The sequence below is a fragment of the Pyrgilauda ruficollis genome, unplaced genomic scaffold (genome assembly GCF_017590135.1).
Source record: "Pyrgilauda ruficollis isolate IOZ18807 unplaced genomic scaffold, ASM1759013v1 scaffold79, whole genome shotgun sequence".
Classification (NCBI taxonomy): Eukaryota; Metazoa; Chordata; class Aves; order Passeriformes; family Passeridae; genus Pyrgilauda; species Pyrgilauda ruficollis.
In genome coordinates, this window is record NW_024529821.1 from 3,566,612 (window position 1) to 3,590,522 (window position 23,911).

General features: G+C 40.9%; 2 protein-coding genes across 11 annotated transcripts in view; one reads left to right on the forward strand and one right to left on the reverse strand.

Annotated features, from left to right (window-relative positions):
• Positions 1-22,723, reverse strand: part of UGGT1 (UDP-glucose glycoprotein glucosyltransferase 1) — a 41,208-nt gene extending 18,485 nt beyond the window's left edge. Inside the window, exons 1-22 of one of the 6 annotated variants that reach the window (XM_041486915.1) lie at positions 22,463-22,718; positions 21,923-22,379; positions 19,352-19,487; positions 17,437-17,519; positions 16,760-16,890; positions 15,789-15,901; positions 14,395-14,569; positions 12,966-13,062; positions 12,331-12,409; positions 12,032-12,132; positions 11,032-11,131; positions 9,876-9,936; positions 8,164-8,255; positions 7,375-7,525; positions 7,005-7,124; positions 6,157-6,242; positions 5,618-5,753; positions 4,541-4,672; positions 3,007-3,171; positions 2,710-2,830; positions 1,928-2,026; positions 570-593 (exon numbers count right to left, since the gene is read on the reverse strand). In XM_041486915.1, the coding sequence (XP_041342849.1) occupies positions 570-593; positions 1,928-2,026; positions 2,710-2,830; positions 3,007-3,171; positions 4,541-4,672; positions 5,618-5,753; positions 6,157-6,242; positions 7,005-7,124; positions 7,375-7,525; positions 8,164-8,255; positions 9,876-9,936; positions 11,032-11,131; positions 12,032-12,132; positions 12,331-12,409; positions 12,966-13,062; positions 14,395-14,569; positions 15,789-15,901; positions 16,760-16,890; positions 17,437-17,519; positions 19,352-19,476 (2,191 nt within the window). In that variant the 5' untranslated portion in view covers positions 19,477-19,487; positions 21,923-22,379; positions 22,463-22,718. Of the gene's footprint in view, positions 1-569; positions 594-1,927; positions 2,027-2,709; positions 2,831-3,006; positions 3,172-4,540; positions 4,673-5,617; positions 5,754-6,156; positions 6,243-7,004; positions 7,125-7,374; positions 7,526-8,163; positions 8,256-9,875; positions 9,937-11,031; positions 11,132-12,031; positions 12,133-12,330; positions 12,410-12,965; positions 13,063-14,394; positions 14,570-15,788; positions 15,902-16,759; positions 16,891-17,436; positions 17,520-19,351; positions 19,488-19,612; positions 19,937-21,922 lie in introns of those variants that run through there. The other 5 variants (XM_041486916.1, XM_041486913.1, XM_041486917.1 and 2 more) reach the window with 5 other exon arrangements.
• Positions 22,724-23,513: 790 nt separating this feature from the next.
• The window catches only part of SAP130 (Sin3A associated protein 130), a 19,841-nt gene continuing 19,443 nt past the window's right edge, over positions 23,514-23,911 (forward strand). For 3 of the 5 annotated variants that reach the window (XR_005956807.1, XM_041486775.1, XM_041486774.1), the window contains exon 1: positions 23,528-23,688. The gene's annotated coding sequence lies outside the window, so the exon portion shown is untranslated. Of the gene's footprint in view, positions 23,689-23,911 lie in introns of all 5 variants that reach the window. The other 2 variants (XM_041486773.1, XM_041486772.1) reach the window with 2 other exon arrangements.

Genomic DNA, 23,911 nt, shown 5'->3' on the forward strand with positions numbered 1-23,911 from the left:
GGGTAAAAAAAAAAAAAACTCTAAAATTTAAAAAAAAAAAAAAAAAAAAAAAAAAAGAAGAAAGAAATTTGAAGGTGAAAGGAAGGAAAGCTTCATTTTTTTCCTCATTTGGAGGTAAACTATGACACACATGCAAAGACTTCAAAAAAGTTAAATTCCATAAAATAGCAATAGATGAATCTAAGCTATGAAGCCTGGCAAGACAAAATTAATAGCTTTGGTATATTAATCTTTATTAGGTCGTTCAGAAAACCCACGTGGGAAAGCATGCATTGCTCTAAGATAGATTCTTTTAGTATTTTTGTTTGTTTGCTACCTTTTCCATTAAAAATCATAAAGAAACACATAAATAACATGGAGATTCCAACTGGGGTTGGAATCCAGCAGACATATCACTTCTTTGTATTGAAGCTGTTAATTTACAAAATCAGTTTTGTATAAAGACAAAAGTGCTGGAGCAAACATGCATTCCAACAGCTTCCTTCACTGCCTGCTGGTTCTAAAGCCAGTGTCATAAAGGAACCAGAAAATTCCAAGAACAACATAAAAAATGCCAAAGCATGAGTTACCATAGATCTCCTTGGAAGACATTCCTGGTCAAAGAGCAGAAAGGAAAGGGGAAAAGGAGAGACACATTAATAACTTGATGGTAATCCCAATGTGTATCAAGAAGCTGCAGCACTGTACTGGGCATAAGTGAATCACTACAGTTCAGATACACAGCAACAAGTTTGTGCTAATTTTATTTCAACAAGCTTTGACTTTTTCTTCCCCTCCAACAGATGGGTGCTTGATTTTCATGCTACAGCATTAGTTATACTACATATTCCCAGTTTCATACCACAGGTGAGGACATCATTCTGAAGACTGTTTACAAACACTGCTGTGCCACTGTGCAGTTATTTTCCCTCTTTAAAAAGCAGCATGGCAGTGCTGTATCAGTGCTGGTGCTGAGCCAGCAACACATAGAACTCCTCTATTACTTCAGAAAATAAATGTGATGCAGCATTACTGTAATCAGATAGCAGTTATTAAATATCTTAAGTGGCAGAAGAGGCAGTGACCAAAAAATGTCAGGCCATGGAATTGCAAATTAATGCACTTTCCAAAGAGCATACCAAGGTGTCGATTTATTAATGCTCTACATGATAAACTTGTTCAAATCCAAGTGACTGAACATGAATAAAGAGCAGGCATGAGACAGGAAGAGCAATGGGAACATTTCAGGTAGGGCACATGGATGGCAGTGACTGGAGACAGGAAACTGGGGACAGTCTAGTAAAGACAGGAACAGGAGGGTTTGGGTCAAATGACAGCAGCTTATTTCTGGAATCTAACCAAAATGGATAAAGGAAACACCCGATGGTGTCTGGTTAGACCTGGTTAGGCTCTGTATTATGTTTATCCATGCATTTCGTACACTTGAGAGGTACAGGCAAGTTTGAACACTTTCATGTGCAACTGTAACAACACTGCCATTGGAACAGCGGTGAGAAAAGCACTGGAGCAATAAAAACACTGCTGACCACATTAGGTGGTGTCTTTATATAATGAGCAGTTAGAATTTTCTTCTGAATCCATGTAACTTCCAGCAATTTTGAATCATGAGACAGAGAACTAAAACCCCTTTTATATTTTTCTAGTCACTTGCTTACACTGCTGCATTTCTGGGGGTCACTTGCAGTGCAGCAAGAGCAGTTTGGGTGAGACTTCATTATTCAGCAAGAGGCTGGACTGGGTTTAAAGAGAGGAACATTCTTGTTCCATGCAGATGTCATGTCTTATTAAAAAAAAAAAAGAAATCTTTAACAGACTATGCCATTACCCACGGGTCTGGCAAGGCTCAGCGAGTGTGTGAAGATCTGCACATATGCTTGGAAACACACATAGAAGCAGATTTGGATTCAGAATCCACCACAGATGTTACCTTTCTTTGTTAAGTAGGTCATGCTGTTTGCAACAGCAGCTGTCTTATCTTTAGACTCCAATGTGGTAAATCGAGCAAAGTCATCCACAAAATGGTTATCTGAGGAAGAGAACAAGCACTAAATGCCAAAGCAACTATTCCATGTAAAATCAAATTAAAATCACTACTATTACCAGAACATTAAGAACACATCCCATTTTGCTCCTTGTGATACGCTTGTGTCTCATTTTCACAGTTAATATATAGGCTGAGAAATGAATTTTGCTGTCTCACAACTTACATTGCATATTGGATAGGGAGAAGTCAGTTGAAAGAATTTCCCAAGTCTCACTTAGTGGACACGAGTGTATATAAACAATATACATTGAAAAATCCACTTTGTCACTATTTTTCAAGCAACTCAAAAAAGGCAGGAATCATGTACTGAAGTCACTATATTGGGTGTTCATTTAGCAAGGGAACATTTTGCTAAATCTGAATTAATTCCAGAGATGACTGTCAATCCTGCTCAAAAGAAGGTCAGAACTAAGAAACACACTGCTGCTTTATGCATTATATAATTTCTCAGATTCATGAGTCATATTCCCCTCAAGGTCTGTATAAAAACAAAACAAATTCCCATTTTGAAAATCAGTAGACATTTAATGTTGTACATAACATCTGCCTGCACCAAGGCTGGGTCATCACTTCAGGTTAATGCTTTGCCACCTGAGCTTTCCACTGGAACAGCAAATCTTTCACGCAGACATTTCAGATTTAACACAATTAAAAGCATCCCTTACTCATTCCTGTCAGATCTAGGTACTCTCTGTCAGACCTTAGGATTCTTGAGTTAATTCTTGGAACAACATTAGGCTGGTTCATGATATACTCAACCACATCTTGGTCATTAGATAGTTCACCCTGAAGGAAAGAGAAAAGAAGCATTATGTGTTACTTCACATATAAAATTGCCTTACATAACTTCAAAAAAAAAAAAAAAAAGGTAAAAAGCAATTCTGAAAGCTAAGTTGGCTTGTATAATATGTAGCTTTTCCAAATCTAGTTTCTCTCAAGCCTCAGAGGAGCTCAGCACCCACCAGGTACACGGCTCGCTGGAAGATGCTCGTGGTTTCCAGGATTTTGTGCATTGTCACAGTTTCCAGGTCATCAGGATCCAGCTGATCCTTTTGGAAAGGCATCCCATTGAAGAGGATGACAGGGAGAGGGCCTACACCAGTTTGCTCATAGTAAGCTCTTGCTGCCTAAAAACAGGAACAGAAGCAGCTTTAGCACGTCAGCCCCTGGCCACAAAAGTTCCTTACAAGCTGTGCAATATCCACAAGTCTAAACACACCATGAGATCCTCCCTACCACTTCTGTTAGACACACACAATGTATCTTTGAAACTCTCAGAGTTTCAAAGCAAAAAAAGTTACTTCACAATACAGAAGTGCAAAATACTCCTTTAAGTTCATTTTGAAAATTAATTCCAATGAGCACTTTCTGGTAGTGGCAAAAGATGCACAACAGAAAACATGGCTTTGCCTGTGGAAGCAAATGAAATGCAAGCAGTGATAGCTGTAATGTAAGACAGGGTAGGGAATTTTTTTTTTAAGTATGTATGTGTCTCTTAAATCTGTCTCTTAAAGAAAACAGCTACTTGTGAGGCAGGGAGTTATTTTGTCAAGACAAATTTCCCTGTTTCTTGTAACCTCTGAAAAGTGCACCAGCATTGACAGATACCCTGTTAGAAGTCAAAGTTAGGTTAGGTTCTCCCAATGAGAGGTTCTTGTTGAGGCCTCTCCTCTCATACAAAAATGTCTGTCTTACTTTTATGGATTTTCATTTCCTTAAAATGCTTTTCTCTTCACTATCCTGCATGGGAAGACTCATATGCATACAAGCCTATTTTCTGTAACCCTGACTGCATTCCTTACATTCACAGATGTAAGAAGCATCAAGTCTATTAAGAACTGTTGGTGACAGAATTTTCATTTGTTTTAGAACAAAATATAAGAAACATCCCCCTATAAAACCTCAAATAAAATCTGCTTTATCTCACATATAACATGGTTCAATAATTATTTGCTCTCCTAATTTTCTCCATACAGAAAAGTATCAGACCTAAAAAACACTTCAAGCATTATTTGCAGAAATTTGTTGGATGTCTTGCTATAGAAAAGGCATTTTGAACTCATAATCATGGCTTTATCTCACTCAGTATTCAAACACTGATTCAGAAGCCCCACACTGACCCCTCCCAACATTAAGGCTCTTGTTTTTTCCATGAACCATTCCATCACCTTGATTTTTTTGCAGACACTTTTAAACCCTACTGAAGTCTGCATTCCATAATGAAAGCATGAATTATGAGTCACAAGAAAGCTACCTTAGTTCTTTACATATAGATTTTTAAAAATATATATATTCCATTATATGTATTATGTATACTATATAAAGCTTGTGCTGAACATAAACAGTAAAGTATTACTAGAAATCCCCCAAGGTGGTAACAAAATAGTTCCCTGGTTAGTAATAGAAGTGGATCAAGAAATTGTATGTAATGATATTTTCAGAACTATTGCAGCAAAAGAAGTGGGGGGGAAAAAGCTCTATTTGATGAATTCTTACCTTTCTGTTTTGATCATAGGCAGAATCAATTCCCAGCACGCTGTTGATTTCCACATAAGGATACTGTTTCTCAAGAACACTAACAACATGTTCCACTTTCAGCTGGTCTCCCGTTTTCACTTTGTTATAAATCTGAAAGGGGAATACAAGTTTACAGCTGCAACTGTAAAGCCTCTGTCTTTATGAAAGGTAAACTGACCTGTCATCTGTATTACAGTAGCTATAATAAGGCATTAACAGCCAGACTGCAAAACTTACATTCATATTTATCAGTTGCAACAGTTCCTAAGCACTTGCAGCCATTATAAGTGTCTTGTTATACCTTGTAGTCATTCCACTGAGATTGGAAGAAGGTAAATATATATTTCTTTAAATAATAACTTGCATCTTTAATTAGAAAAGGTATTTGAGCAGGGAAAAGAGTTCTCTGGGGGAAAAAGCCTCAAATAAAGTATATCCAAGGAGCTACTTTTCCTTCAGAACTTGGGATATGTTTATGAACAATACAACCTCACAGGTAAAGCAGGAAACTCTTTCCCTCTTGAAGGCACAAGATTTTACTTCAAGCTACAAATACACACCCAAAATAAAAAGAATAAAAGTAACTGTCTTTAAGTAACCAGCAATTTAATGTCACAGTATGCCCCAGCTTGCCAATTTGTACAAGTATCAAACCACAGGTGAAATTCATTTACCAGCACCTGTATTGTCCTTTGATGTGGCAAAGGCACACAGCTGGAACAGTTCAAACCAAATTATAACATTGAAGGGATGGGGCAGTTCAGAACTCAAGAGACAGAATGAGCAAAGGGACAGGATCAGAAAAACGTGCCAAAGTGTTAAGTGTCACCATGAGACCTGTGTCACAATGAAACCTAGTCTCACTTGTTAAAGTTGGGTTAAAGAAGCACATTTACAAGGACACATGTGTTCTGTGGTCCCAGTATTTGGAGAAACTCTGCATACTACCCCAGCCAAAGAACAATTCCTTCCATTAGCACACATTTTAGCCCATTAACATAATCTTATACATGGAAAATATTAAAACATTCATTTCCCTTTTACATTAATACTTACAGACATGACGGTCTGGAAAGCATAATTATTGTCCATTTCTTGTGCCACATAATTGTATGTCCTCAGGAGGGCAACGCCAGCATCCTGAAGTCCATCAACATCCTCTGAGTCATTAACAACAAAGACTAGTCCTATCCTGCAATCACACAAATCCTCAGGTCATCATTTCTATAAAGAATCAACTCTTCACACAGCTGCTGGCTTTGATCATCATCTTAAACACAGGCTTCTTCTAGAATAGCCTGGGAAGATGTTGAGCAGAGCAACAAAGGAATCAAACTTAGGACATGTAATGAGTCCATCAGATTCTTGCTTTTCACCTCTCTCCCATCCAAAACTTCAAATTTCTTTTGGACTGTTAAAAAACAGAACTCTTTTTTGCTAGCAGAGAAAGTTACACTCAAAAAATACACACATATTTCAAACACAAGGAATGTAACATTTCTGCAGTGTCCTAGCAATGAGAATTTTACAGCTGCAAAAGTCACGTGAATAAAACTGGTGTAAAAAAACCCCAAACATTAAAACACAGCAATTACCTCAGTGGGATGTGGTTACTGAAGAACATTTCTGCCACATTCAGTAATTCTGCTGTGGTCTCATGAGTAGGATCTACTATCAGCACCTGTTTACAAACAGCAAGTGAAAAGTTTTCATGCCATGGCTGCCAGGATATTCTCTTCTGTCCCAACCCAGACAGAACTGGGCCATTCAGACTGCATGTAGGGCCTTTCATTCATGCAACTGTTGCCTTAGAATTTAAAAATTTCTATGTTAAAAGTATTGAATTACAGAGAAAAAGGAAACACATCAAAGCTCCCACAGCTTCAGATGATTCAAGTCCCTGTTTTCCCCTAATCAGAGTTCTTGTTTTGCATAGGGCCACTTTGCCACATGACAAGAGTTACAATTTGCAAACTATTCATCAGATCCAAGTAATTTACCTACAGACTAAAAGGACTTCCAGGACTAAGCTGAGGGCTGTTGATCATTTGCTCAAGTCTTGTCTAACTGAAACAGCTGAAGTTGGTCTTAACTCTGCTAAGAAGACAATGGTTAACAGATTTGACAGATTTTATTAACCAGCTTCAGGTATTATCATGAAGTTGAAACTCACCAAATTGTTATTTACCAGATTATAATTTTGTCCATTGACAAAACAACTCCAGGCATTTAATAGATGCCACAGAATCATGCTCAGGATTCTCTGAATCTCAGCCATAACTTACTAATACTAGGAGAATAAAACCTTTTAGAAAAGCATCCTCTCTCTCAAGCTATTTAAGTGACAGGGAATCCAGTGTATATGTGAGGTAAGCTGGAAAAGCTGATGCTCCTGCTCTTGACAAAACAAATGCACATTTCATGCAGTCAGATTATTACTTACAAAATTATGGAAGTTTTTTCTGATTTGCCTGATCACACCAGGAAAAGTGGGACGCAGCAGCTCCTGCACGCTGGAAGGCCAGGAATTGTACCGACTATCAACCTCCAGATTGTTGATCCACTAAGGAAAAGTAAAGGCATTTAAATGATTGACCATCCTCCTGCTCTGGTCTGAGACTAAAATATTTTCAAATCAGACACTATATTGAAGAAATAAAGCTTTTAAAAAGTGCTGATTATAACCTTATTATCCTTTTTACTTCACTGCAGTTTCAGAGCTGATTGTGAGACGAGGACAAAAGCTACCCTGACAGCTTAAGAATGCACTGCCCAACAGAAAATCAAGTATTTTTATCAAAAACCATACTCACTGAAATGGCAGGGCTTCTGATGTCCACAGCATAGTCAGAATCTGAAGGCTGGATGTTCAGCTTCAGGACATTGTGTAAGGAAATTCCCTCAATTCCCAAGCTGTGCAGGCCCTCCATAACGCGGGCTTCATTGCGAAGCACGTCAATCAAGCTGCAAGGAAAAGCAAAATGGGGTTGAATTCTACTCTTATTTAAGTTGAAAATAACTTGCTCATACCTTAAGTTAACAGATGAAAGGTATCAACAAGCCTGTCGTGCCCAGACATTAGTTCTTATTTATCACCTATTTCTTACTGTCCTAAGAAAGTGAAATCTATTCAAGTAATATTGTATAAGTAGGAAAAGCAACGTTAAATCAGGATAGCTAATCCACTATCTATATACACACACATGTATTATTGAAACACATCTTGACAAAGGTATAGGGTGGTTTCCAGATGAAAAATTTACAGTGGCTTATCCTTTGGGAATCAGTCTGTTGTCTTCAAAATAAATCTGTATGCTGACAGCTGAGAAAACAAAATCTTGCTAGTCACAGTACAGGTTAAAAGAACTGCACAAAGGTAACTTCTCATTCCAATCCTCAAGAGTATTCCAATTTTCACATTAGATTTTTTGTTGGAAATTCACTTTGAATAAGACAAGGAACCATGATTTTCTTTTTACAGTACTTAACAATTAAACATAGTCTAGATTATGAAGAAGGTTCAAAACATTATCATTCATGCACAAGCAAGATGCAAGTTTCCAAACAGGATGAAATTATTGTTAAAATTAAAACATTCCTACCTAAATATATCCTGAGTGTCTAAGTCAATAAGTAGTCCATTGATGAATAGGGCAGAATCTCCTGGTTGCAATCCTAATGTTCCCTTGAAATACTGAAAAGAAGTAGGAAGCCATTAGAAGAGTGCTCTGCACAGAAAATAATATTATAGAGTTTAATGCTGTTTTTTTCCAATAGGTCTTGTCTTGCAGTACCAGTTACAAACTTCTATTTAGAGTCATGATGAACACTGAAGGAGAAACATTGTGTTTGGATATTTTACAACACAACCATCATGAATACTGTGAGCAAAGCAAACAGAGGAATAACAGAAGTACCATGTGAAGTACCAAGAACAGGAAAGTAGCTTCTGATCAGAAAAAAATTGACATTTTTTATTAAATAAATAAGGCTCCCGAAGAAAAGCTGAGTGTTAAATTGTATCTTTCTGTGGATAGTTACATTGTAAACTCAAATGTAACAGTAGCAGTGAACCTAACTATCAAATAATACCCACACAAGTGAGTAGTGCAAAGAACAGCTCTGAAGGGCACAGTCAGATATAGCCTGGTCTGGATGTGGCAGCCCAGGTATCCTCTGCATAAAAATGAATCCACAAAATCATTTCTGTTTTACTTGTGGACCAGAGTCTGATCTAACACACAACAAAAAGGCCACCAGGTACCTTTAGCTTGGATTTGCATCCTATACTTCATCCCTTCCAGAACCACATGGGACAAGAATTTCAAGTCCCATCCCTTCACCTCTGATTCCATCACTATTGAACAACAAGGCATTTCTCTCCCAGAACAGGAACCTCAGGGGACTTGTAAGTAGCTCTGCATTTACTGCTAGACTCACTAATATTTATCTATATTAGATAAATATAGATATTTATCTAATAAATATCATTTATTAGATTTCTAAACAATGTGTGTGTGTGTACTTAACAGACATTGTCTTTTTTCTAATGATACAAATAAGACTGAAATGTGTGAACAGAGCAATGTAGCTCAAAGAGCAAACGCTGCTGTTTGACTTTTTTTAATTGCTATCTTAAACTGAAACTGTTTTGCACTCTATCCAGACCACACTACCCGGCATATTTTAGTTGCACAAATTTCTGTACAAAAGCCTGTACAAAATTCCCAGGTGGCTGTTGGTTTTTTCAGTGCTTTGCTAATGCCAAGGACACAGCTGAGCTGTCTGAAACACTTCTGCAAATACAGAGCCTACTCAGTGACCTCCAGAGGCCCCTCATGACCTGGGGAGTTTTATGATTCTGTTTCAAAGCACATCTAGACTTAGCTGGTAAATTTTATCCCTTCACTAAGCACCAACATTGAAAACATTTCCTCCACACAGAATGAAACATTCTAAAGCCATGGCAGGTTTTGAATTTTTTTCTGTGACTTCCTAGTGATCACTGATGTACACAGACATCTAAACATCATCTCAAATTGGATAAGGAGAACTAATTTTCTTCTGCATTGTTCAAACTGTAGGAAGATGCTTAATATACCTGCTTCTCAAGCAATAAATTTCTAACCAGAGCAGTATTTTCATATTTGACCAAAGAAGTTTAATAATGCTCCTTATCCATGTTTGAAAATCCATCACTTCTTCACTTCCCAGATGCATACAACAAAATTGTGTGTGAAGATACTGGGTCATTATCTTGATCAACATGTAAACCTAAGTGCAAAGGCACTGTGTTACTTTTTAGACACATTACCTTTTGGTTCTCTTCAATTTCTGCTCTGAGTTCCGAAGAAACAACTGTTTTTGTTATGGCTCTACAAAAATAAAAACATCATGCTATGAATCCTCTTTCTGTTTATCTACTGCATAGATATCTACTTATCCTACCTTTTGTACCTTACATATTAAAATAATTAACTTTCTAGTATAAAGAGGTGCAGCAAGAAGCAGTTGCACTTGGTGACATCATAAATAGTAGGATGCAGCATTTTTTTTACACTGTATAATCCAGCAGCACAAAAGTGTTAACCATATACCAACTCTCAGTGTCTAATTTCACATTAACCATAATAAAAGTGTGCAGCTGCTAAAAATGTAAAGATGGAGGCTGACAACAGAAAATAAGGGATTTCACTGCTCATGATGGGTTCCCATTCCTTTCCTTACTTTGGATCCAGTGATTGCATCATCAGAGTGGGTGAGCAGAGCCCACAGATCAGCCTGAAAACACAGTGAGATGCAATGCCTGCCTTAAGAAGCTCTAAGTAACAACCACAGGTAATGGGAAATAAGACCAAAAATCAGTTTATTTTTACATTCATCTCAGGTATAATCCCACCTAGTCAAAATGGTACTGTAATGTCATCTTCACAATCCAGACAATGAAATTTATCAAGACAAATACATCTCTAGACTGGCTGGCCATGCTAGGTCATACTGAGTTTTTTGAAACGGATTTGAATTTGTTAAAGACAGTCACTGACAAAGTGCAAAAACCAGTGGAATTGCACATCAGCTCTGACATGGGACTGACTGGGTTGCTTGGCAATGTGGACCCCAGAAAAAGATTGGGACCCTGTGAACAAATAAATGTTAAGATCATTAAACAGAAAACCCAGCCATTAAATTCTCGATGACTTTATGTAATAGGTTTAGATGCATTTCACAATAAAATAGCATGGGCAAGTCTGGCAAAGTTTCTACCAGGCCACATCAGCTGCCATCCAAGAAAAACACCATAAAATCCTCTTTGTAACAGTAGGCTGAAGAACTTCCCAGCATAAACATTCCCCAGTGTTTGCTTCCAGCCAAATGAAAATCAGAATTAACCCAACCAATGCTGCTTGTCTCAGGTCCTGCTCAGGAAAAGGAGAGGAATAAAATTTTCTAGGAGTCAAAATTAAAGTTACCTGGCCTTTGTAGGAAAGTTCTGACTAAGATCTTTCATGACCATCAGGGCATCCACAGGGGGAGCAGTCAAAATGCGAGCAGCAGTTTGAAAACTCAGATCTTAGGAGTGAAAAAACAGGTCAACAATTCAAAACTGAAAACAAGGCAATCCAGAGACATCTCAACTTTATCTTGCAACTTTTTTGCATGTTACCTAAGGAAATTCACTTTCTTTGAACACCTATGAGCACTTTTAAACTCATCTTTGTGTTCAACTTCGATGTGTTGCCTTGAAGTAAGTAACCCTCTCCAAGTGAAGCAGAGTATGCTGCCTACAGGTTGTTTCAGTGAGTCCAGACCAACACTCCTTTTCTTTGGCTGAGCTGGGAGGATCTGCCCTTCCACTGATATAGGTAGATTGCCTGTGGCTACAACATACATTCAGCTCCTTGAATTAGTCTTTTTGAGAGGATGAAAAGGTTTTTTTATGGGCTTCTATAGATGTTTTAAGGGAATGAGGCCAAAGCAGCATGTAATTGACTTTGAAGTACAGTTTTCCTCTGATCTTGAGACATCTTGAGATTTCACATCAGAAGTGTGATCATGGAAAGAAACTTTGCCTTCCTTTCTTTTCTGCATTCAGCAGACCATACAAGCAGCCTTGAGAAATCTCAAGATTTCACATCAGAAGTGTGATCATGGAAAGAAACTTTGCCTTCCTTTCTTTTCTGCACTCAGCAGACCACACAAGCAGTTTAACAGCAAGTAGCTTACTGTACTTCATAATATAGAAAACTATCCTCATGTCAGAAGTCCCATGAAACAATGCCAAAAGCTATTTCAACAGGAAAAGGTACTTTAAAAACCAAGTCTTTCCCAAGTGAGGCTGAATGCAGGAACTTACAGTCAAACTCTGTCAACTGTACACAGCCACTAACAACCTTGATAGTGTAGAACACCAGAAAACATATTTACATTGAGTTTTTGTAGACCATAACTGAAAGCCTTTATCCAGATTACCTTGGAGCTGCCATACTTTCAAAGGTGCCATTTCATTGGTACTTTCCACGAGATGTTTTCTGAGCTCTTTCAGCTCTTCTGACAAGTCAGGATACAGCTGCCTAAAAGGATACAAGGGTCAAACAACTCCTGTGGTTTCCTATCAGAAAGTCTGCTGCTAATTTAAAGAAACTACCACATTAAAAAGTATGCTGCTAACACATACAGGAAACTCAGACATGTAAAAAATAGTAATAAAGCAAAAGATCAGCATTTTTGCAACAAGTTTTTTGATATGACAAAGTCCAAATGGGTTTTACCTTAGTTTTCCAAACAGAAATCCTTGCACTTCATCAATAGGGTCATTTTCATCTATGACTGTAGCATTCACATCTGTGCCTATAAACACACAGAGAACACCACTAGCACCAAGCTACCCCCAAAGAGAAAAGCAGGAAAATCTGGGGTGTGTATATGCACATGTAAAGTACACACACAGATTACACTATCAAAATAATTTTGGCAGATGCATGGGAGTTTGTAGAACAAATATCAGTGCTCCATAAAAGCAGCAAAACCAAAAAAAGTGCAGCATTCTGAGAATTCTGTCTTTCCCTCCCCCCACCAAAAAAAAAACCCAAAAACCAAAAAAAAAAAAAAAAGAGGAACAGGGAACACAGTCTGCTCTGAGGATGGCTGCAGAGTAGCTGGTAAAAAATTATTTTCATTAGTAGTGCCACTACTAAGATCTAGTCCAGGGCCATGACTCCAGGATTTCACAAATGTGGAAGTGCCATGGCAAAGATCTGTTCCATAAGGAACATGCTGCCAAAAGGGATTTCAGAGCTAAGGAAAGAAAAATATCTGCAATACAGACATTCATAGAAAAACGAGAATAAAATTATCTTGGCGGAATTAAAATATTCACATTAAAATATTACAAATAAAAATTCACCTTTCACCTGGGTATCATCCTTGGCCTTATATTCTGTACTTTTAATAGCCAGTTCTACACCATAGCCAGAGAGGTAGACCTTTTCCTTACTGGGATTCTGTAAGGAAAAGCCAACAGTGTGATATTGTCATCTTTGTTTGATCCAAAAAAGAAAAACTACCACTTCCCAAAGCTGAGAAATCTCAGTCTGGGATTTCAGACATAATGGTAGAGAGAAACAAACACTGTGACTGACTCTGCAGTAACATAATCTAATAATTTTATTTCCTACTGGTTTTCAACACACTTCTTGAAGTTCACCAAGCAAGAATTATCTCTATGAACCGAAAAACCATCAAAATCCACAAAGTAAAGAGGAACACAAAGCAATGTTTTCAGGATTCAGTGTGTGAGCAAAGCAGGGGGAGATAGAGTCCTATTATCAAATCAGATGGAGGGTGGAAAGGAACTTCAGCTCAAAGTTCAAAAATGAAACTGAAAATTCACTGAAAAGCTACCACAAAGAACGACAAGGAATAAAATAATGACAAAACACAGGTACATAATTAGCTCTGCCTTTAATAAGAGAAACATGACCACTTCCCAAAAGTATTTTGAAGTATATTGGAGTCACATAACAGTACCAAGATCTAAAGTGTAATATGCTGAATTTTCAATGTTAGCACTCCTCCCAACACTGATAAACAACTACTTCCTTTTATAAAAGGAAAGGAGAGTATGCAATGTATGACTTTGTTTTATAAAAAGTACAAGTAATATTAGAGATTAACCAGCTTTTTTTTTTTTTTTCCCCACATTCAAGCCTGACTGCTACACTACAGGTTTTGGCAATACTTAGTAATATTCAAGTAACAAATCAAAGAACTCCAGGTCTTCATACCTTTTGAAATGTAGTTTTAAACATTAATCCAGTGGCTATGCACAATTTAGTGGAGGAAGATGGAAACCAGGATAAACTGCACTAGAAATGGTAAGTGGTTCTGTAAAAAAATTACTACAGAAACGTCTTTCTTTTGAAAATGCTACCTAAATGTTAATCCTTGCTTTTTATATCAAGTAACTAAAGTAACTAAGTGACCTGACTGTGACAGATCTGACTACTTCCCATGCTGTAAAATGGGTAGAGAAACACTTTATTTTACACTAAAATCTCTAATTATTCTGGAATTTAAGTCTGGATTTGTGAAATCAAACAATCTACTTAAAATCTTACTCTTACAAAAATCTTACTCTCTTATAGGAGATTTAAAATATTCTGTATTCCTCAGCTACATACAATTTAAAAAAACAACCTTTGAGTATTCCAAGTAAATTAACAATAGGCAAATGTCAATTTAAAGGGAACAAACCTGAGTCAGATTTCTTTTTGAAAACCAAGGCCAGTTACTCAATTTCAAATACATCTGTTACAATGCACAAATATACTCACAGCAATGTAGTGTCTGAGCACATAAGTGATTTCTCCTGCCTCAGCCTTTGAAACAAGCCTCCTGTGGTGCCTGTAGAACTCCTCTGAGCCAATCTCTGCATAAAGTATGACCACAGGACTTTCAGGGTTTGCTGCTGGGTACTTGTGGTCCCCCTTGAACAAAAATGGCTTTGGCCTAAGAGGGAACAGTGAAGAGTCACAGTGTGAGTCACAGCATTCCCTCACTCAATGCAAAATGCACTTTTTTTTTCTGTTTATTCATTTCTCACTGAATACATATGTTGAGCTATTCCCACATATTATATCAAGGCTGGCAGCACTTGGTGCACGTTGACAAAAGCTTTGTGAAAAATGAACACATGAGAAGAAACAAGTGACTAAGAGCTATTTGGAATCTAATATGATCCTAATTTTAAAAATGAACAACTTCCCTTAGATTTCCAATTAACTTTCTCTCCCCATGGTGATTCATAAATTCTGTATGAAAAATTAAAAGGCTGCTAGAACAGATGTGCCAAGAGCACCAATTCATTTGAACCTGGTCCTTGGCTTAGTATGCAAACAAAAAAGTGAATGAAAAGTCTATTTTCAGCTTCTTTGTTTACATTTTGTCTAAAGTGCAATAAATACTCAAAGTATTCCCAGTAAGTGAGAAGAATAGCATGTGAGCTATAGATGCCATATGCCTGCACATTGACAAAGAACTCTTCATTCTTAAAACAGCTAAATAACCAAGATTACAAAAATCGTATTGAAAACAAAAGTGTTTTTATATTATGAAAACAAACTGAAATTTAAGGATTTGGGTTGATTTTGATTTCTTACTTGTTTAGTTTTTAAAATAAGTATTATATTTTATACCTTCTTTTTGTTATTAGCAGTTACAATCAAGTTTTGTTCTTATAGAGAAATCTGAATTTTAAATATATTGTGTGGTAATGGTTTTCTTTGTCAATGCTGAGAAAACTATACAGAGAAAAAAATACTTGCTTGCTTTCAGCCATTCATAAAACAATTTGTTAAACATTAACTCTCATTTGAATATGCAGCCCAGCTCCTTCTATTTTCCCTACATACTGAAGGTTTTACACACTCCTGAGAATTCTTGCTGTCCTTCAACAGTTTCCAGCTATTTCCAGAATTTGTTTTCAAATTTTCCTGTGCATATTCCTCTTCCTAGCAGAATCATCAAAGAGCAAGTGATAAGAAAACCATCATTGCAATCTGAATTAACACCAAATAAGAGACTGCCATTCCAGTGCCAACAATGGACAGGAGAAATCAGCATTGAAGAACACAGAAACAAAAAGTTTATTACAACCTCTTCACAGAAATAAGTCTAAAGTTAGTTAAATTTTAAGAGCTAATCCAGTAACAGGAAATTAAACAAATACCTGTCTGAAGCTGCCTGTAAAAGCTTTCCAAGAGAGTCAAATTCACATGTTTTCTCTCCATGCACAACAAAAAACAGGGTACAGCCCTCTGGTGGAGATTCATCTGCTGCTATCTGTATAAAACATTCATAATAATGTAGGTTGAAGGTTTGCCCTTAGAACCAGTGAAAATTGTAACAGTGTAGCTGTGCAGCAAACAGTATTATTTCCTACATTCCAAACCAGTACTTCTTCTGTGTTTATGACATAATTTAAATGCAAGGTGAAATGGCAAGATGGAGAGTTAAGCCTTTACTTATTTTCAGTCTGTTATATTAACTGTAAGGTTAGTTGCAGGTACAGAAAGCAAGGGGTTTTGGTTGAGGGTTTTTTTTTGTCTTAGACATCACAAAAATCTGTATTTGTTAAATATCAAAAGACAAAATTACACCAGATGAACAAGGAAGAGATTTTACAGTATTACTTAAATAAAGCACATCCTAATGTCAGACAATTTCCAAAGAATTAAAAATATTTAAAAAAGAACAGAGAACACAATGAACTTTTATTTATGAGTTCTAAGCTCTCTCTCTCTCTATATATATATATACACACACACACACATAGATATATATATGTATTACTATCTACAAGTAAGTTCATATGAGCAACAGGAACAGCAGCAGCATCCCAAGTACCAATGGAGTCACAGAGATGGTCCTCACAAAAATCTTTGCACCAGTTCTTAGTGCAGCAGGCACAAAGATATACAGACATATCAAAATGCCAATTCTTTAGTCTATTCTAGACAAAAATTCAGCATCTCATGAAATTTGTATACACATCCACTCTGCAGCTCAGGTGGACAGAGCAGTTAATCAGTTCAGGTTTTTTATATCTCAAATGTTTCCTTCCACAGGTCCCTCCTTCCTGAGCCTTGGTAAAATGCTCTGCACAAGCATTTCATTTACCTGAGCATTTCCTGTACTAACCTGCTGAAAAGCTTGAACTGCTGCAGAGTAGGAGCGTAAAGACAAGGAAAATTTCAACAAATTCTGCTGCAAAGGTGACAGAGTCTGGCAGGCCACTTTCAGCATTTCCTGGTAAGAAGAATAATCACTACCTGCAAAATCAAAGTACAAGCAGTTATCTTTCTATCCCATAGTCTCACTGAAGAGAGGCTTCTCATCCTAGTGTGATTTGCACCCACAGAAGCCCATGACATGAATTCTGAGTATGCAATGACCATTCCTCCCCCATTTTCATTACAGCCAATTCCACAGATGGATGAGAGTGAACTTCAACAGAGACCCAGGACAGTACACTTCAATACATTCCTGAGGATGTAAACATGAGCAGGGGAGGAGGGAAACAGTTTAGAGCTCCCATTTAATTTCAGCTGAGAAATAGTAACACACAGAAAAGGCTTTTAAAATATTTCATACTTCATGTCAAAAAAGAATCTGGCAAGCAAAACGTTTCAGGCTCATCCAGTACAGCTTTTGTCAAATGGATACCCAAAAGCCTTGAGCACATTACAGAAAAAAAATATTACTGAAATAATTATTTTATAAAAGTCAAATGAGGATTAACATAATGGAAGACAGAATACTGTGGTATGTTTTTTAACTAGCAGTCAGCATTGAGAAAAAAGACTATGAAAACTTACCATCATGCTCAGCTCTCTTAATATTCTCACTGGCTTCAACAAAATTCCAGAATTTTTCTTGACCTTCTTCTGATAAAAATTCACTAAGTAAGATGAGAAGAGTGAGTTAGATCTACAAATTTTCTCTCAAGTTACAAATCTGATACCCTGTAATGCTTTACAGAAAGTTAGCACCTACCACCTCTATCAGCAAACTGTTACTAGAAAAAGCACTGCAGGGTTAGCACCTACCACCTCTATTAGCAAACTGTTACTAGAAAAAGCACTGCAGGAAAGCTAAAAACAAACAAACCCAAACAAATAATTACTGCAGACCAGGATGAACACACAGTGCATGCAAGCAGCTTGTAAGGCACCTCCTGATCCTTTAAATGCCACTAACAGGCAGCAGTGTCCATCCTGGCAGCTCTCCCTCCTAATTCACTTCTTTGCAATCTCTCTTTTATGAGAAACAGACATTTTTGTTTATTTTGCTGAAACAAACTGTAATTATGAGCTTTGGTGGGCTTTGGTGGAGATTTTCTGTTTGCTTGCTCTTGAGCAAGCAAAAGAAGTCACAGCTTCAAACCATGTTACAATTCCCATATATTAATCATATAATGGGTAAGCATACAAGGCTAGATAATGAAATTCATCCTCTGAACATTGCTGAGCACAAACACTGTATCATGTCCACACATGTAACAGACTTGCTAAGCTAAAGGATGCTACAGCAGAAGGTTTGGAGCCTGCTCACTGCCACAGTAACTTGTGTGCTCCAATGCAAGGGTAAGTGCTGCTGGAACACCTGGGCAACAAATTGAAGGGCTGGGCTAAGTGCAGTGACCAGCAGGAGTGATTTTACACTGCAGGGCTGCATCATGCTGCAGTTCATCCCAGGTGAACTACCCTGCCCTACACAAAGCCTCTGACTACAATGGATCGAGTCTTTGGCACATTATTTTGATTATTTGCTTACTGTTTCACACTCTCTTAGGTTGAGTTTTTCCCCAGCAGTGTCACATTGTCACACAGTCTCTCAATCCTGGCATTAACACCTGTGTTCTGCATTTTACTGCTTAAGGAACTTTCAGTCTTCAGCTTCTCCAGAGAAGGTTACAGAAAAGTAATTTCACCTAGGACACACCTGTCCTGTGAATGAAAGCCATGCTGATGTGAATGAAACCCAGCAATGCTCAACTATTTTCATGTGGAACAGCTGCAGTAAAACAGACAAAATTCCACATTTGGCAATACTCTTAAGTGATACAAAATTAAGCACACACCAGCTTGAAATTCTAGAAGTCCTACTGACATCTCCAAACTAAAACATTACAAAATTAAAAATGAGGGATTTCAAAATCACTAAGCAGACTAGCACTGAAAAGACAGCATTTTGTTTTCTTTTTACACAACACCTTAAAAATAAAGCCTTTAATACCATAGCAGAAATGTTCCCAGGGTGACTTGCACAATATTTAACAAAGCAATTTACTTTAATCAATGCAAAACTCACATGAACAAAGTTAAACTCAAGCTTTACTGAGCTAAATATACACGAGCAGCAGCTGTGTACCAAAACCTACAACACTGATGTAAAACACATTCAGCTACAGAATCTTACAAGACCACGATGAACTCCTCTATCTAATGCTTTAAGTAAAACTTCATAAAGCAAAAAATACCAACTATGTAATTGTTTATGGTTATTAATGTTTGTTCTAATGCAAAATGAGAGAATTTATCACACAAAACAACTACTGTCTCCTCTAAAATCCTCCTCCCATCTCCCCATGCACAGCAGGGATCACATTCCCACATTATTACTGTTGGTAGTGACCAGAAACCAAAGTGCCACATAACAAAGAGAACACTTTACTTTATCCTCTAAGCATATTCTGATTTGACAGTGAAAAAAAAGTCACAATGCACCTACCTTGTTTCAAGGAGTAAAGGAGTTGAAGACCACTTTGTAGTTAGAGATGTTGTCACAGCCTTAGAATCTGCTTTTACAAGTGAAGAGCTGAACCAGACTCCAAGAACTGCAATAAGTATTCCCATTTTACAGGAGACTGAAAATGATGAAGGAAAATAATAAGTTTTGCATTGTCTCTTCTTATAAATACAGGATCTCAAATATATTGAGACACATGTTACGATTTTAAGACTGCATTTAATGAGATGATCACACTCTCACCTGGGCTTACAAAATCACAAACTTGAAGAGAGGCAAGGAATTTACAAACTTACTCCTGAGATGCAATTAAACCTAAATCAATTCCAGCTTCCTCTGTGTTTATGCTTTCAAATAATGTTTATGTTTCTGTTCCAGGACACCAACACCACAAACTTCTTGCTTTGAGAGGTATTACAAACTGCACACATTTCAGATTGGGGGGGCAAACAACCCACATTTTATAAGAAGTAAAATCACACTTTGTGTTAGCAAAGATCCAGCAGCTATGGACTAATCCAGGCAAGGGTGAGCTTCCCCAGTCAGTCCTTTAGGTTTTTGGGGAATGAAGAAACAAGTATTTCCTGGCTGCACTAAGCATCACCACATTTAAAAGCTGAAAAATGAATGAAATCACACAAACAGACTCAAATGATACAACCTACTGTGAGAAATGACCAAAAAAACCCCAAATTATTCCATTTCTTTATTGTCCTTCATTTTGTGTATTTTCAAGCCTTTTTACTCTCTGGCCTACATCCCAAAAGAAAGCCAAGAGAAATTTACTTGCCCACAACTCCTGAGCTTATGGAAGACCTGAATTCTTCTGTTGGTTTTCCATTACAGTCTCCAAAAGTTCAAGCTGTTTTTGCCCCTCTCTGACAATAGTATATTTATATTTACTACACCCCCAATATGCACTCAAGTATTCTTTCATTTCTTTATCTTTTTTTTTCCTGGACAACTCATTTTCCATGTCTCCCCTGCACCTGAAAAAATGTCCTGTTGCAATTCTACATCTATCCCACCCAATAACCTGCAAGGATCTAACTTCTGTCTCCTTTTTATTACAATCTCAATATAAAGAATATAAAGAATAGGGTTATATATCTGTAGCTCTAAGCTACCTGTACATATACACAGACAAACAAACAAATCCTGCTCTCTTTAGAAGTTTACACCCCTCCAGCCAAATGTTTCCCAACAATAACTCAGACATTGTTGTTTCTCTGCGAATAAAACCAGAAATTCCTGCTGAGATCTCCAAAGAGCAGCTTGGTCAGCTGCACACGACATTTGCTTTATGCCACACCTGGGAAGCAGACAGATGGCATCACAGAAAGGGCACAGCCATCGCTCCCTGTGTGCAGAGGGGGAAGCTCAGCCAATATTTGTGGAGTGAAACATTGGCTTCTGCCAAGTGCAAGGAAAAACCACAGTGCACAGATCCTCCCAGAGATGGGTCCTCCTTATTCTCTGCAAATCACACACTGGAGTTTGGAATAGGTAAATGAATATACACAACAGCACTCTCATGGCTAAAGCTCCTATGCTGCTCCCTTGTGCCTGCCTTCCTGCTCTGGGAAAGACTGAATTAAAAGCCTTTTTCTGTATGAAATAGGAAAGAAACCAAATGACACGTCTGACACTTGACACAGTTTAGCCAACTGAAAACCTGCACATTAGAAGTATCTACAATTCCTCAATAACAGCCATAAAACAAAGGAATGACCGGTATCTCAAATTAAAATACACCACGGAAAGAGGCAAGAGGCACGGGAATGAACAAAAGTGACACAAGGAGATCCAGCTCTGTGCCAGGTCACAAAGCAAAACCCAATCTGAATTACAGCCCCGCAGAGCAGTGTAAATATTTTTCCTCCTTATTTTTCTTCCAATTACTCCGTTTAAAACACTCCTGGAAACTTGCACATCCAGCCTCGGGGGAAGGAATAAATCAGCCTACACTGACAGCCAGTGCTCTCTGCCATGCCCTGCGGGGTCAGCCTGGTGGCAAGCGGGTGAAGGGCAGTGGAAAGCGGGAGCGAGTCGGCTGCGGGCACAGCGCTGAGGCACCGGCCGGGCACGGCGCAGAGATGCCGGTGTCAGCGGGCACCGATCGCGCCGGGGAGCACGTCCCGTACAGGGCTCCCGCCGCCGTACTGCGGCCGCGGGCACCGCACCACGGCGATCTAGCCCGGGACCAGAAATCAGCCACTGAAGCGCGGAGCAGCCAGGCTCAAGGCACACATTAAACCCGGCCCGTCGAGGCGTTAATGCTGCGGGGCGATAAACCCGAGCACAGCCTCCGCCGCTCCCCGGTCTCCGATGACCGACCCCCGCGGGGCGCGGAGGCCGCTCGAAGGACCCCGCCGGTGTCGGCCCCTCCGTGGGGCTCGCCCCGGCCGCCCNCAGTGACGGCGGGGCCGGGGCCGCCCGGGCCCAGGGCACGGCCGTGCCCACAGCAGCGGCTGCTCCCGGGCTGCTGTGCGCTCTCGGTTTGAGCAGGTAGCGCCCGAAGCAAAGGCAGAACCGTGGGTTTTGTGACATTACCTGGCCCGTGAGCGGTCGCCAGCCTGTGCTGCTGGAAGGAGACCCTGTGCAAACAACTGCTCCTTTATGCACAGTGCAGAGACCGGGCGGGGGGAGGGAGTGAAAGCAGCATAGGGCAGATTAAAACCAGCCGTTCTTCATGTATCTTCTCTGCACCTTTTACACGTTGTCCGTCAGAGCTCCCTGGTCCGTGCGGAGGTGCGGGCTCCGCTCGGCTCTGTGCGCTCCGTGCCCAGCTGCCCCGGCCGCGCCCTCTGGGCCTTCCGCGGGCTCCGGCGCCCTCCGAGACACGGAGGTGCTGCAGCGGCACTGGGTGTCGGGCGAGACGTGGAAAGGCAGAAGGAAGCTGTAAGCCAGCCGGGCAGAGGGGAAGGGAATGTCTCGGGAGGGGAGCTGAACCGCGGGACAGGCGGTGGCTGCTGCGGGCCTGGAGAGCCACACGCACAAACTGCTGCTCCTGGCACAAACACGAACACTGTTGGTGCTCCTGTTCACAACACAAACGCTAAGGTTTGCGAGGCAGACACAGGGATTACTTACATGTGATCCAAAGGTGTTCTTCCCGGTTTCGTTTTAAAACATTATTAAAACTCTGAAAGTGGCAGGTGTCTGGCTGAGTTCATATCTGAGCGTCAAAACGTGAGAATATCATGAAGAATGGTTGTGTTCTGATGTGTCAGTAAGCAAAAGCGAGGCAGCCAGCCCTGCACTGGTGGTCTCTCAGGGCTCTGATGTGCGTCTTCTCCGAGGTTTGTGGGTTTTATTATCTTTTTCCCCCCTCTATCCCAGTGATAGGGGAGGGTGGAGTGCCCCCCCTGTATCCCCTTGTTCCTTCCCAGGACGAGGGTTGAGGACGTCGGAGAACCCCCGGGGTGCCTGGGGGATCCCCCCCGAATTTTAGGAGGTTTGGGGTGCTAAGCCCCAGGGATCCCCAGATTACCCATGTCCTCATGTCCCTTTCCAGGATTGGTGGGAACACTTTGGGCGGCCCCTCCAGGAAGTTTTAGGGGACCGCCCGAATTATGGCGGGTTTGGGATGTTTTTGGGGTGCTGACTCCCTCTGTGCCCTCCCCAGGGACGCCCAACGCATTCCCGCCGTGTCCTCTTGTCACTTCCCAGAGTGGGTGTTGGGGGGTGTGAGGGGTGTTTGGCTGGGTGTGCAGAGCAACAACGGGGTGCGGAGCTGGGGCTAGCGGCCGGAGCGGGCCCGCGGGGGCTGTGTCGGGCCCGTGAGGGCGGTGTCGGGCCCGTGGGGGCGGTGTCGGGCCCGTGAGGGCGGTGTCGGGCCCGCGGGGGCTGTGTCGGGCCCGTGAGGGCGGCGGCGGCGGGCCCGTGGGGGCTGTGTCGGGCCCGCGCTGGCAGGCGCGGCCCGGGGGTGACCGCGGCCTGCCCCGCCCACCCCGCGTCTCCTCGGAGACCTCGCCGCGCGCGGCCAATGGCGCGCTCGGGCACAGCACCGCCCCTCCCGCGCCTCGCGAGATCGCTGCCCGCCACAACCCCAGCGCGGACTACATCTCCCGGCGGCCCCGCGGGGCGGGCTCAGCAGCCAATGAGGCGCGGCAGCCCAGGGTAGGCGGGGCTGGCCGGGGCCAATCGGGTGCGGGCAGCTGCAGCGGCGGAAGCGGCGCTCGGCAGCGGCGGCGACGCGGGGCGACCGGCCTCAGGGACCGGCGCACGGCACCGCCCCGGGCACAGGTACTGCCGCGGCCGGCGCACGGCATCGCCCAGATCTGCGGGCCGGGGCTGGCTCCAAGGAAGGGCTGCGGGTAAGGGGCGGCGGCCGCCGCTTCACAGCGCGACGGCGGCAGGGGGGAAGCGAGCCTCCGGCCGGCGGAAGCGCCGCGCAGGGGATGTCACGAAGAGACGGCATCAGGGCAAAGCGGCACGGCGCGGCCCGGCCCGAGGCGGCGGGGCCGTCGCGCTGCCGGGCACATCCGGGCCCTGCGGCCCATCGCGGCGGCGCGGCGGGGCGGGGCGCGCAGGGCGGGC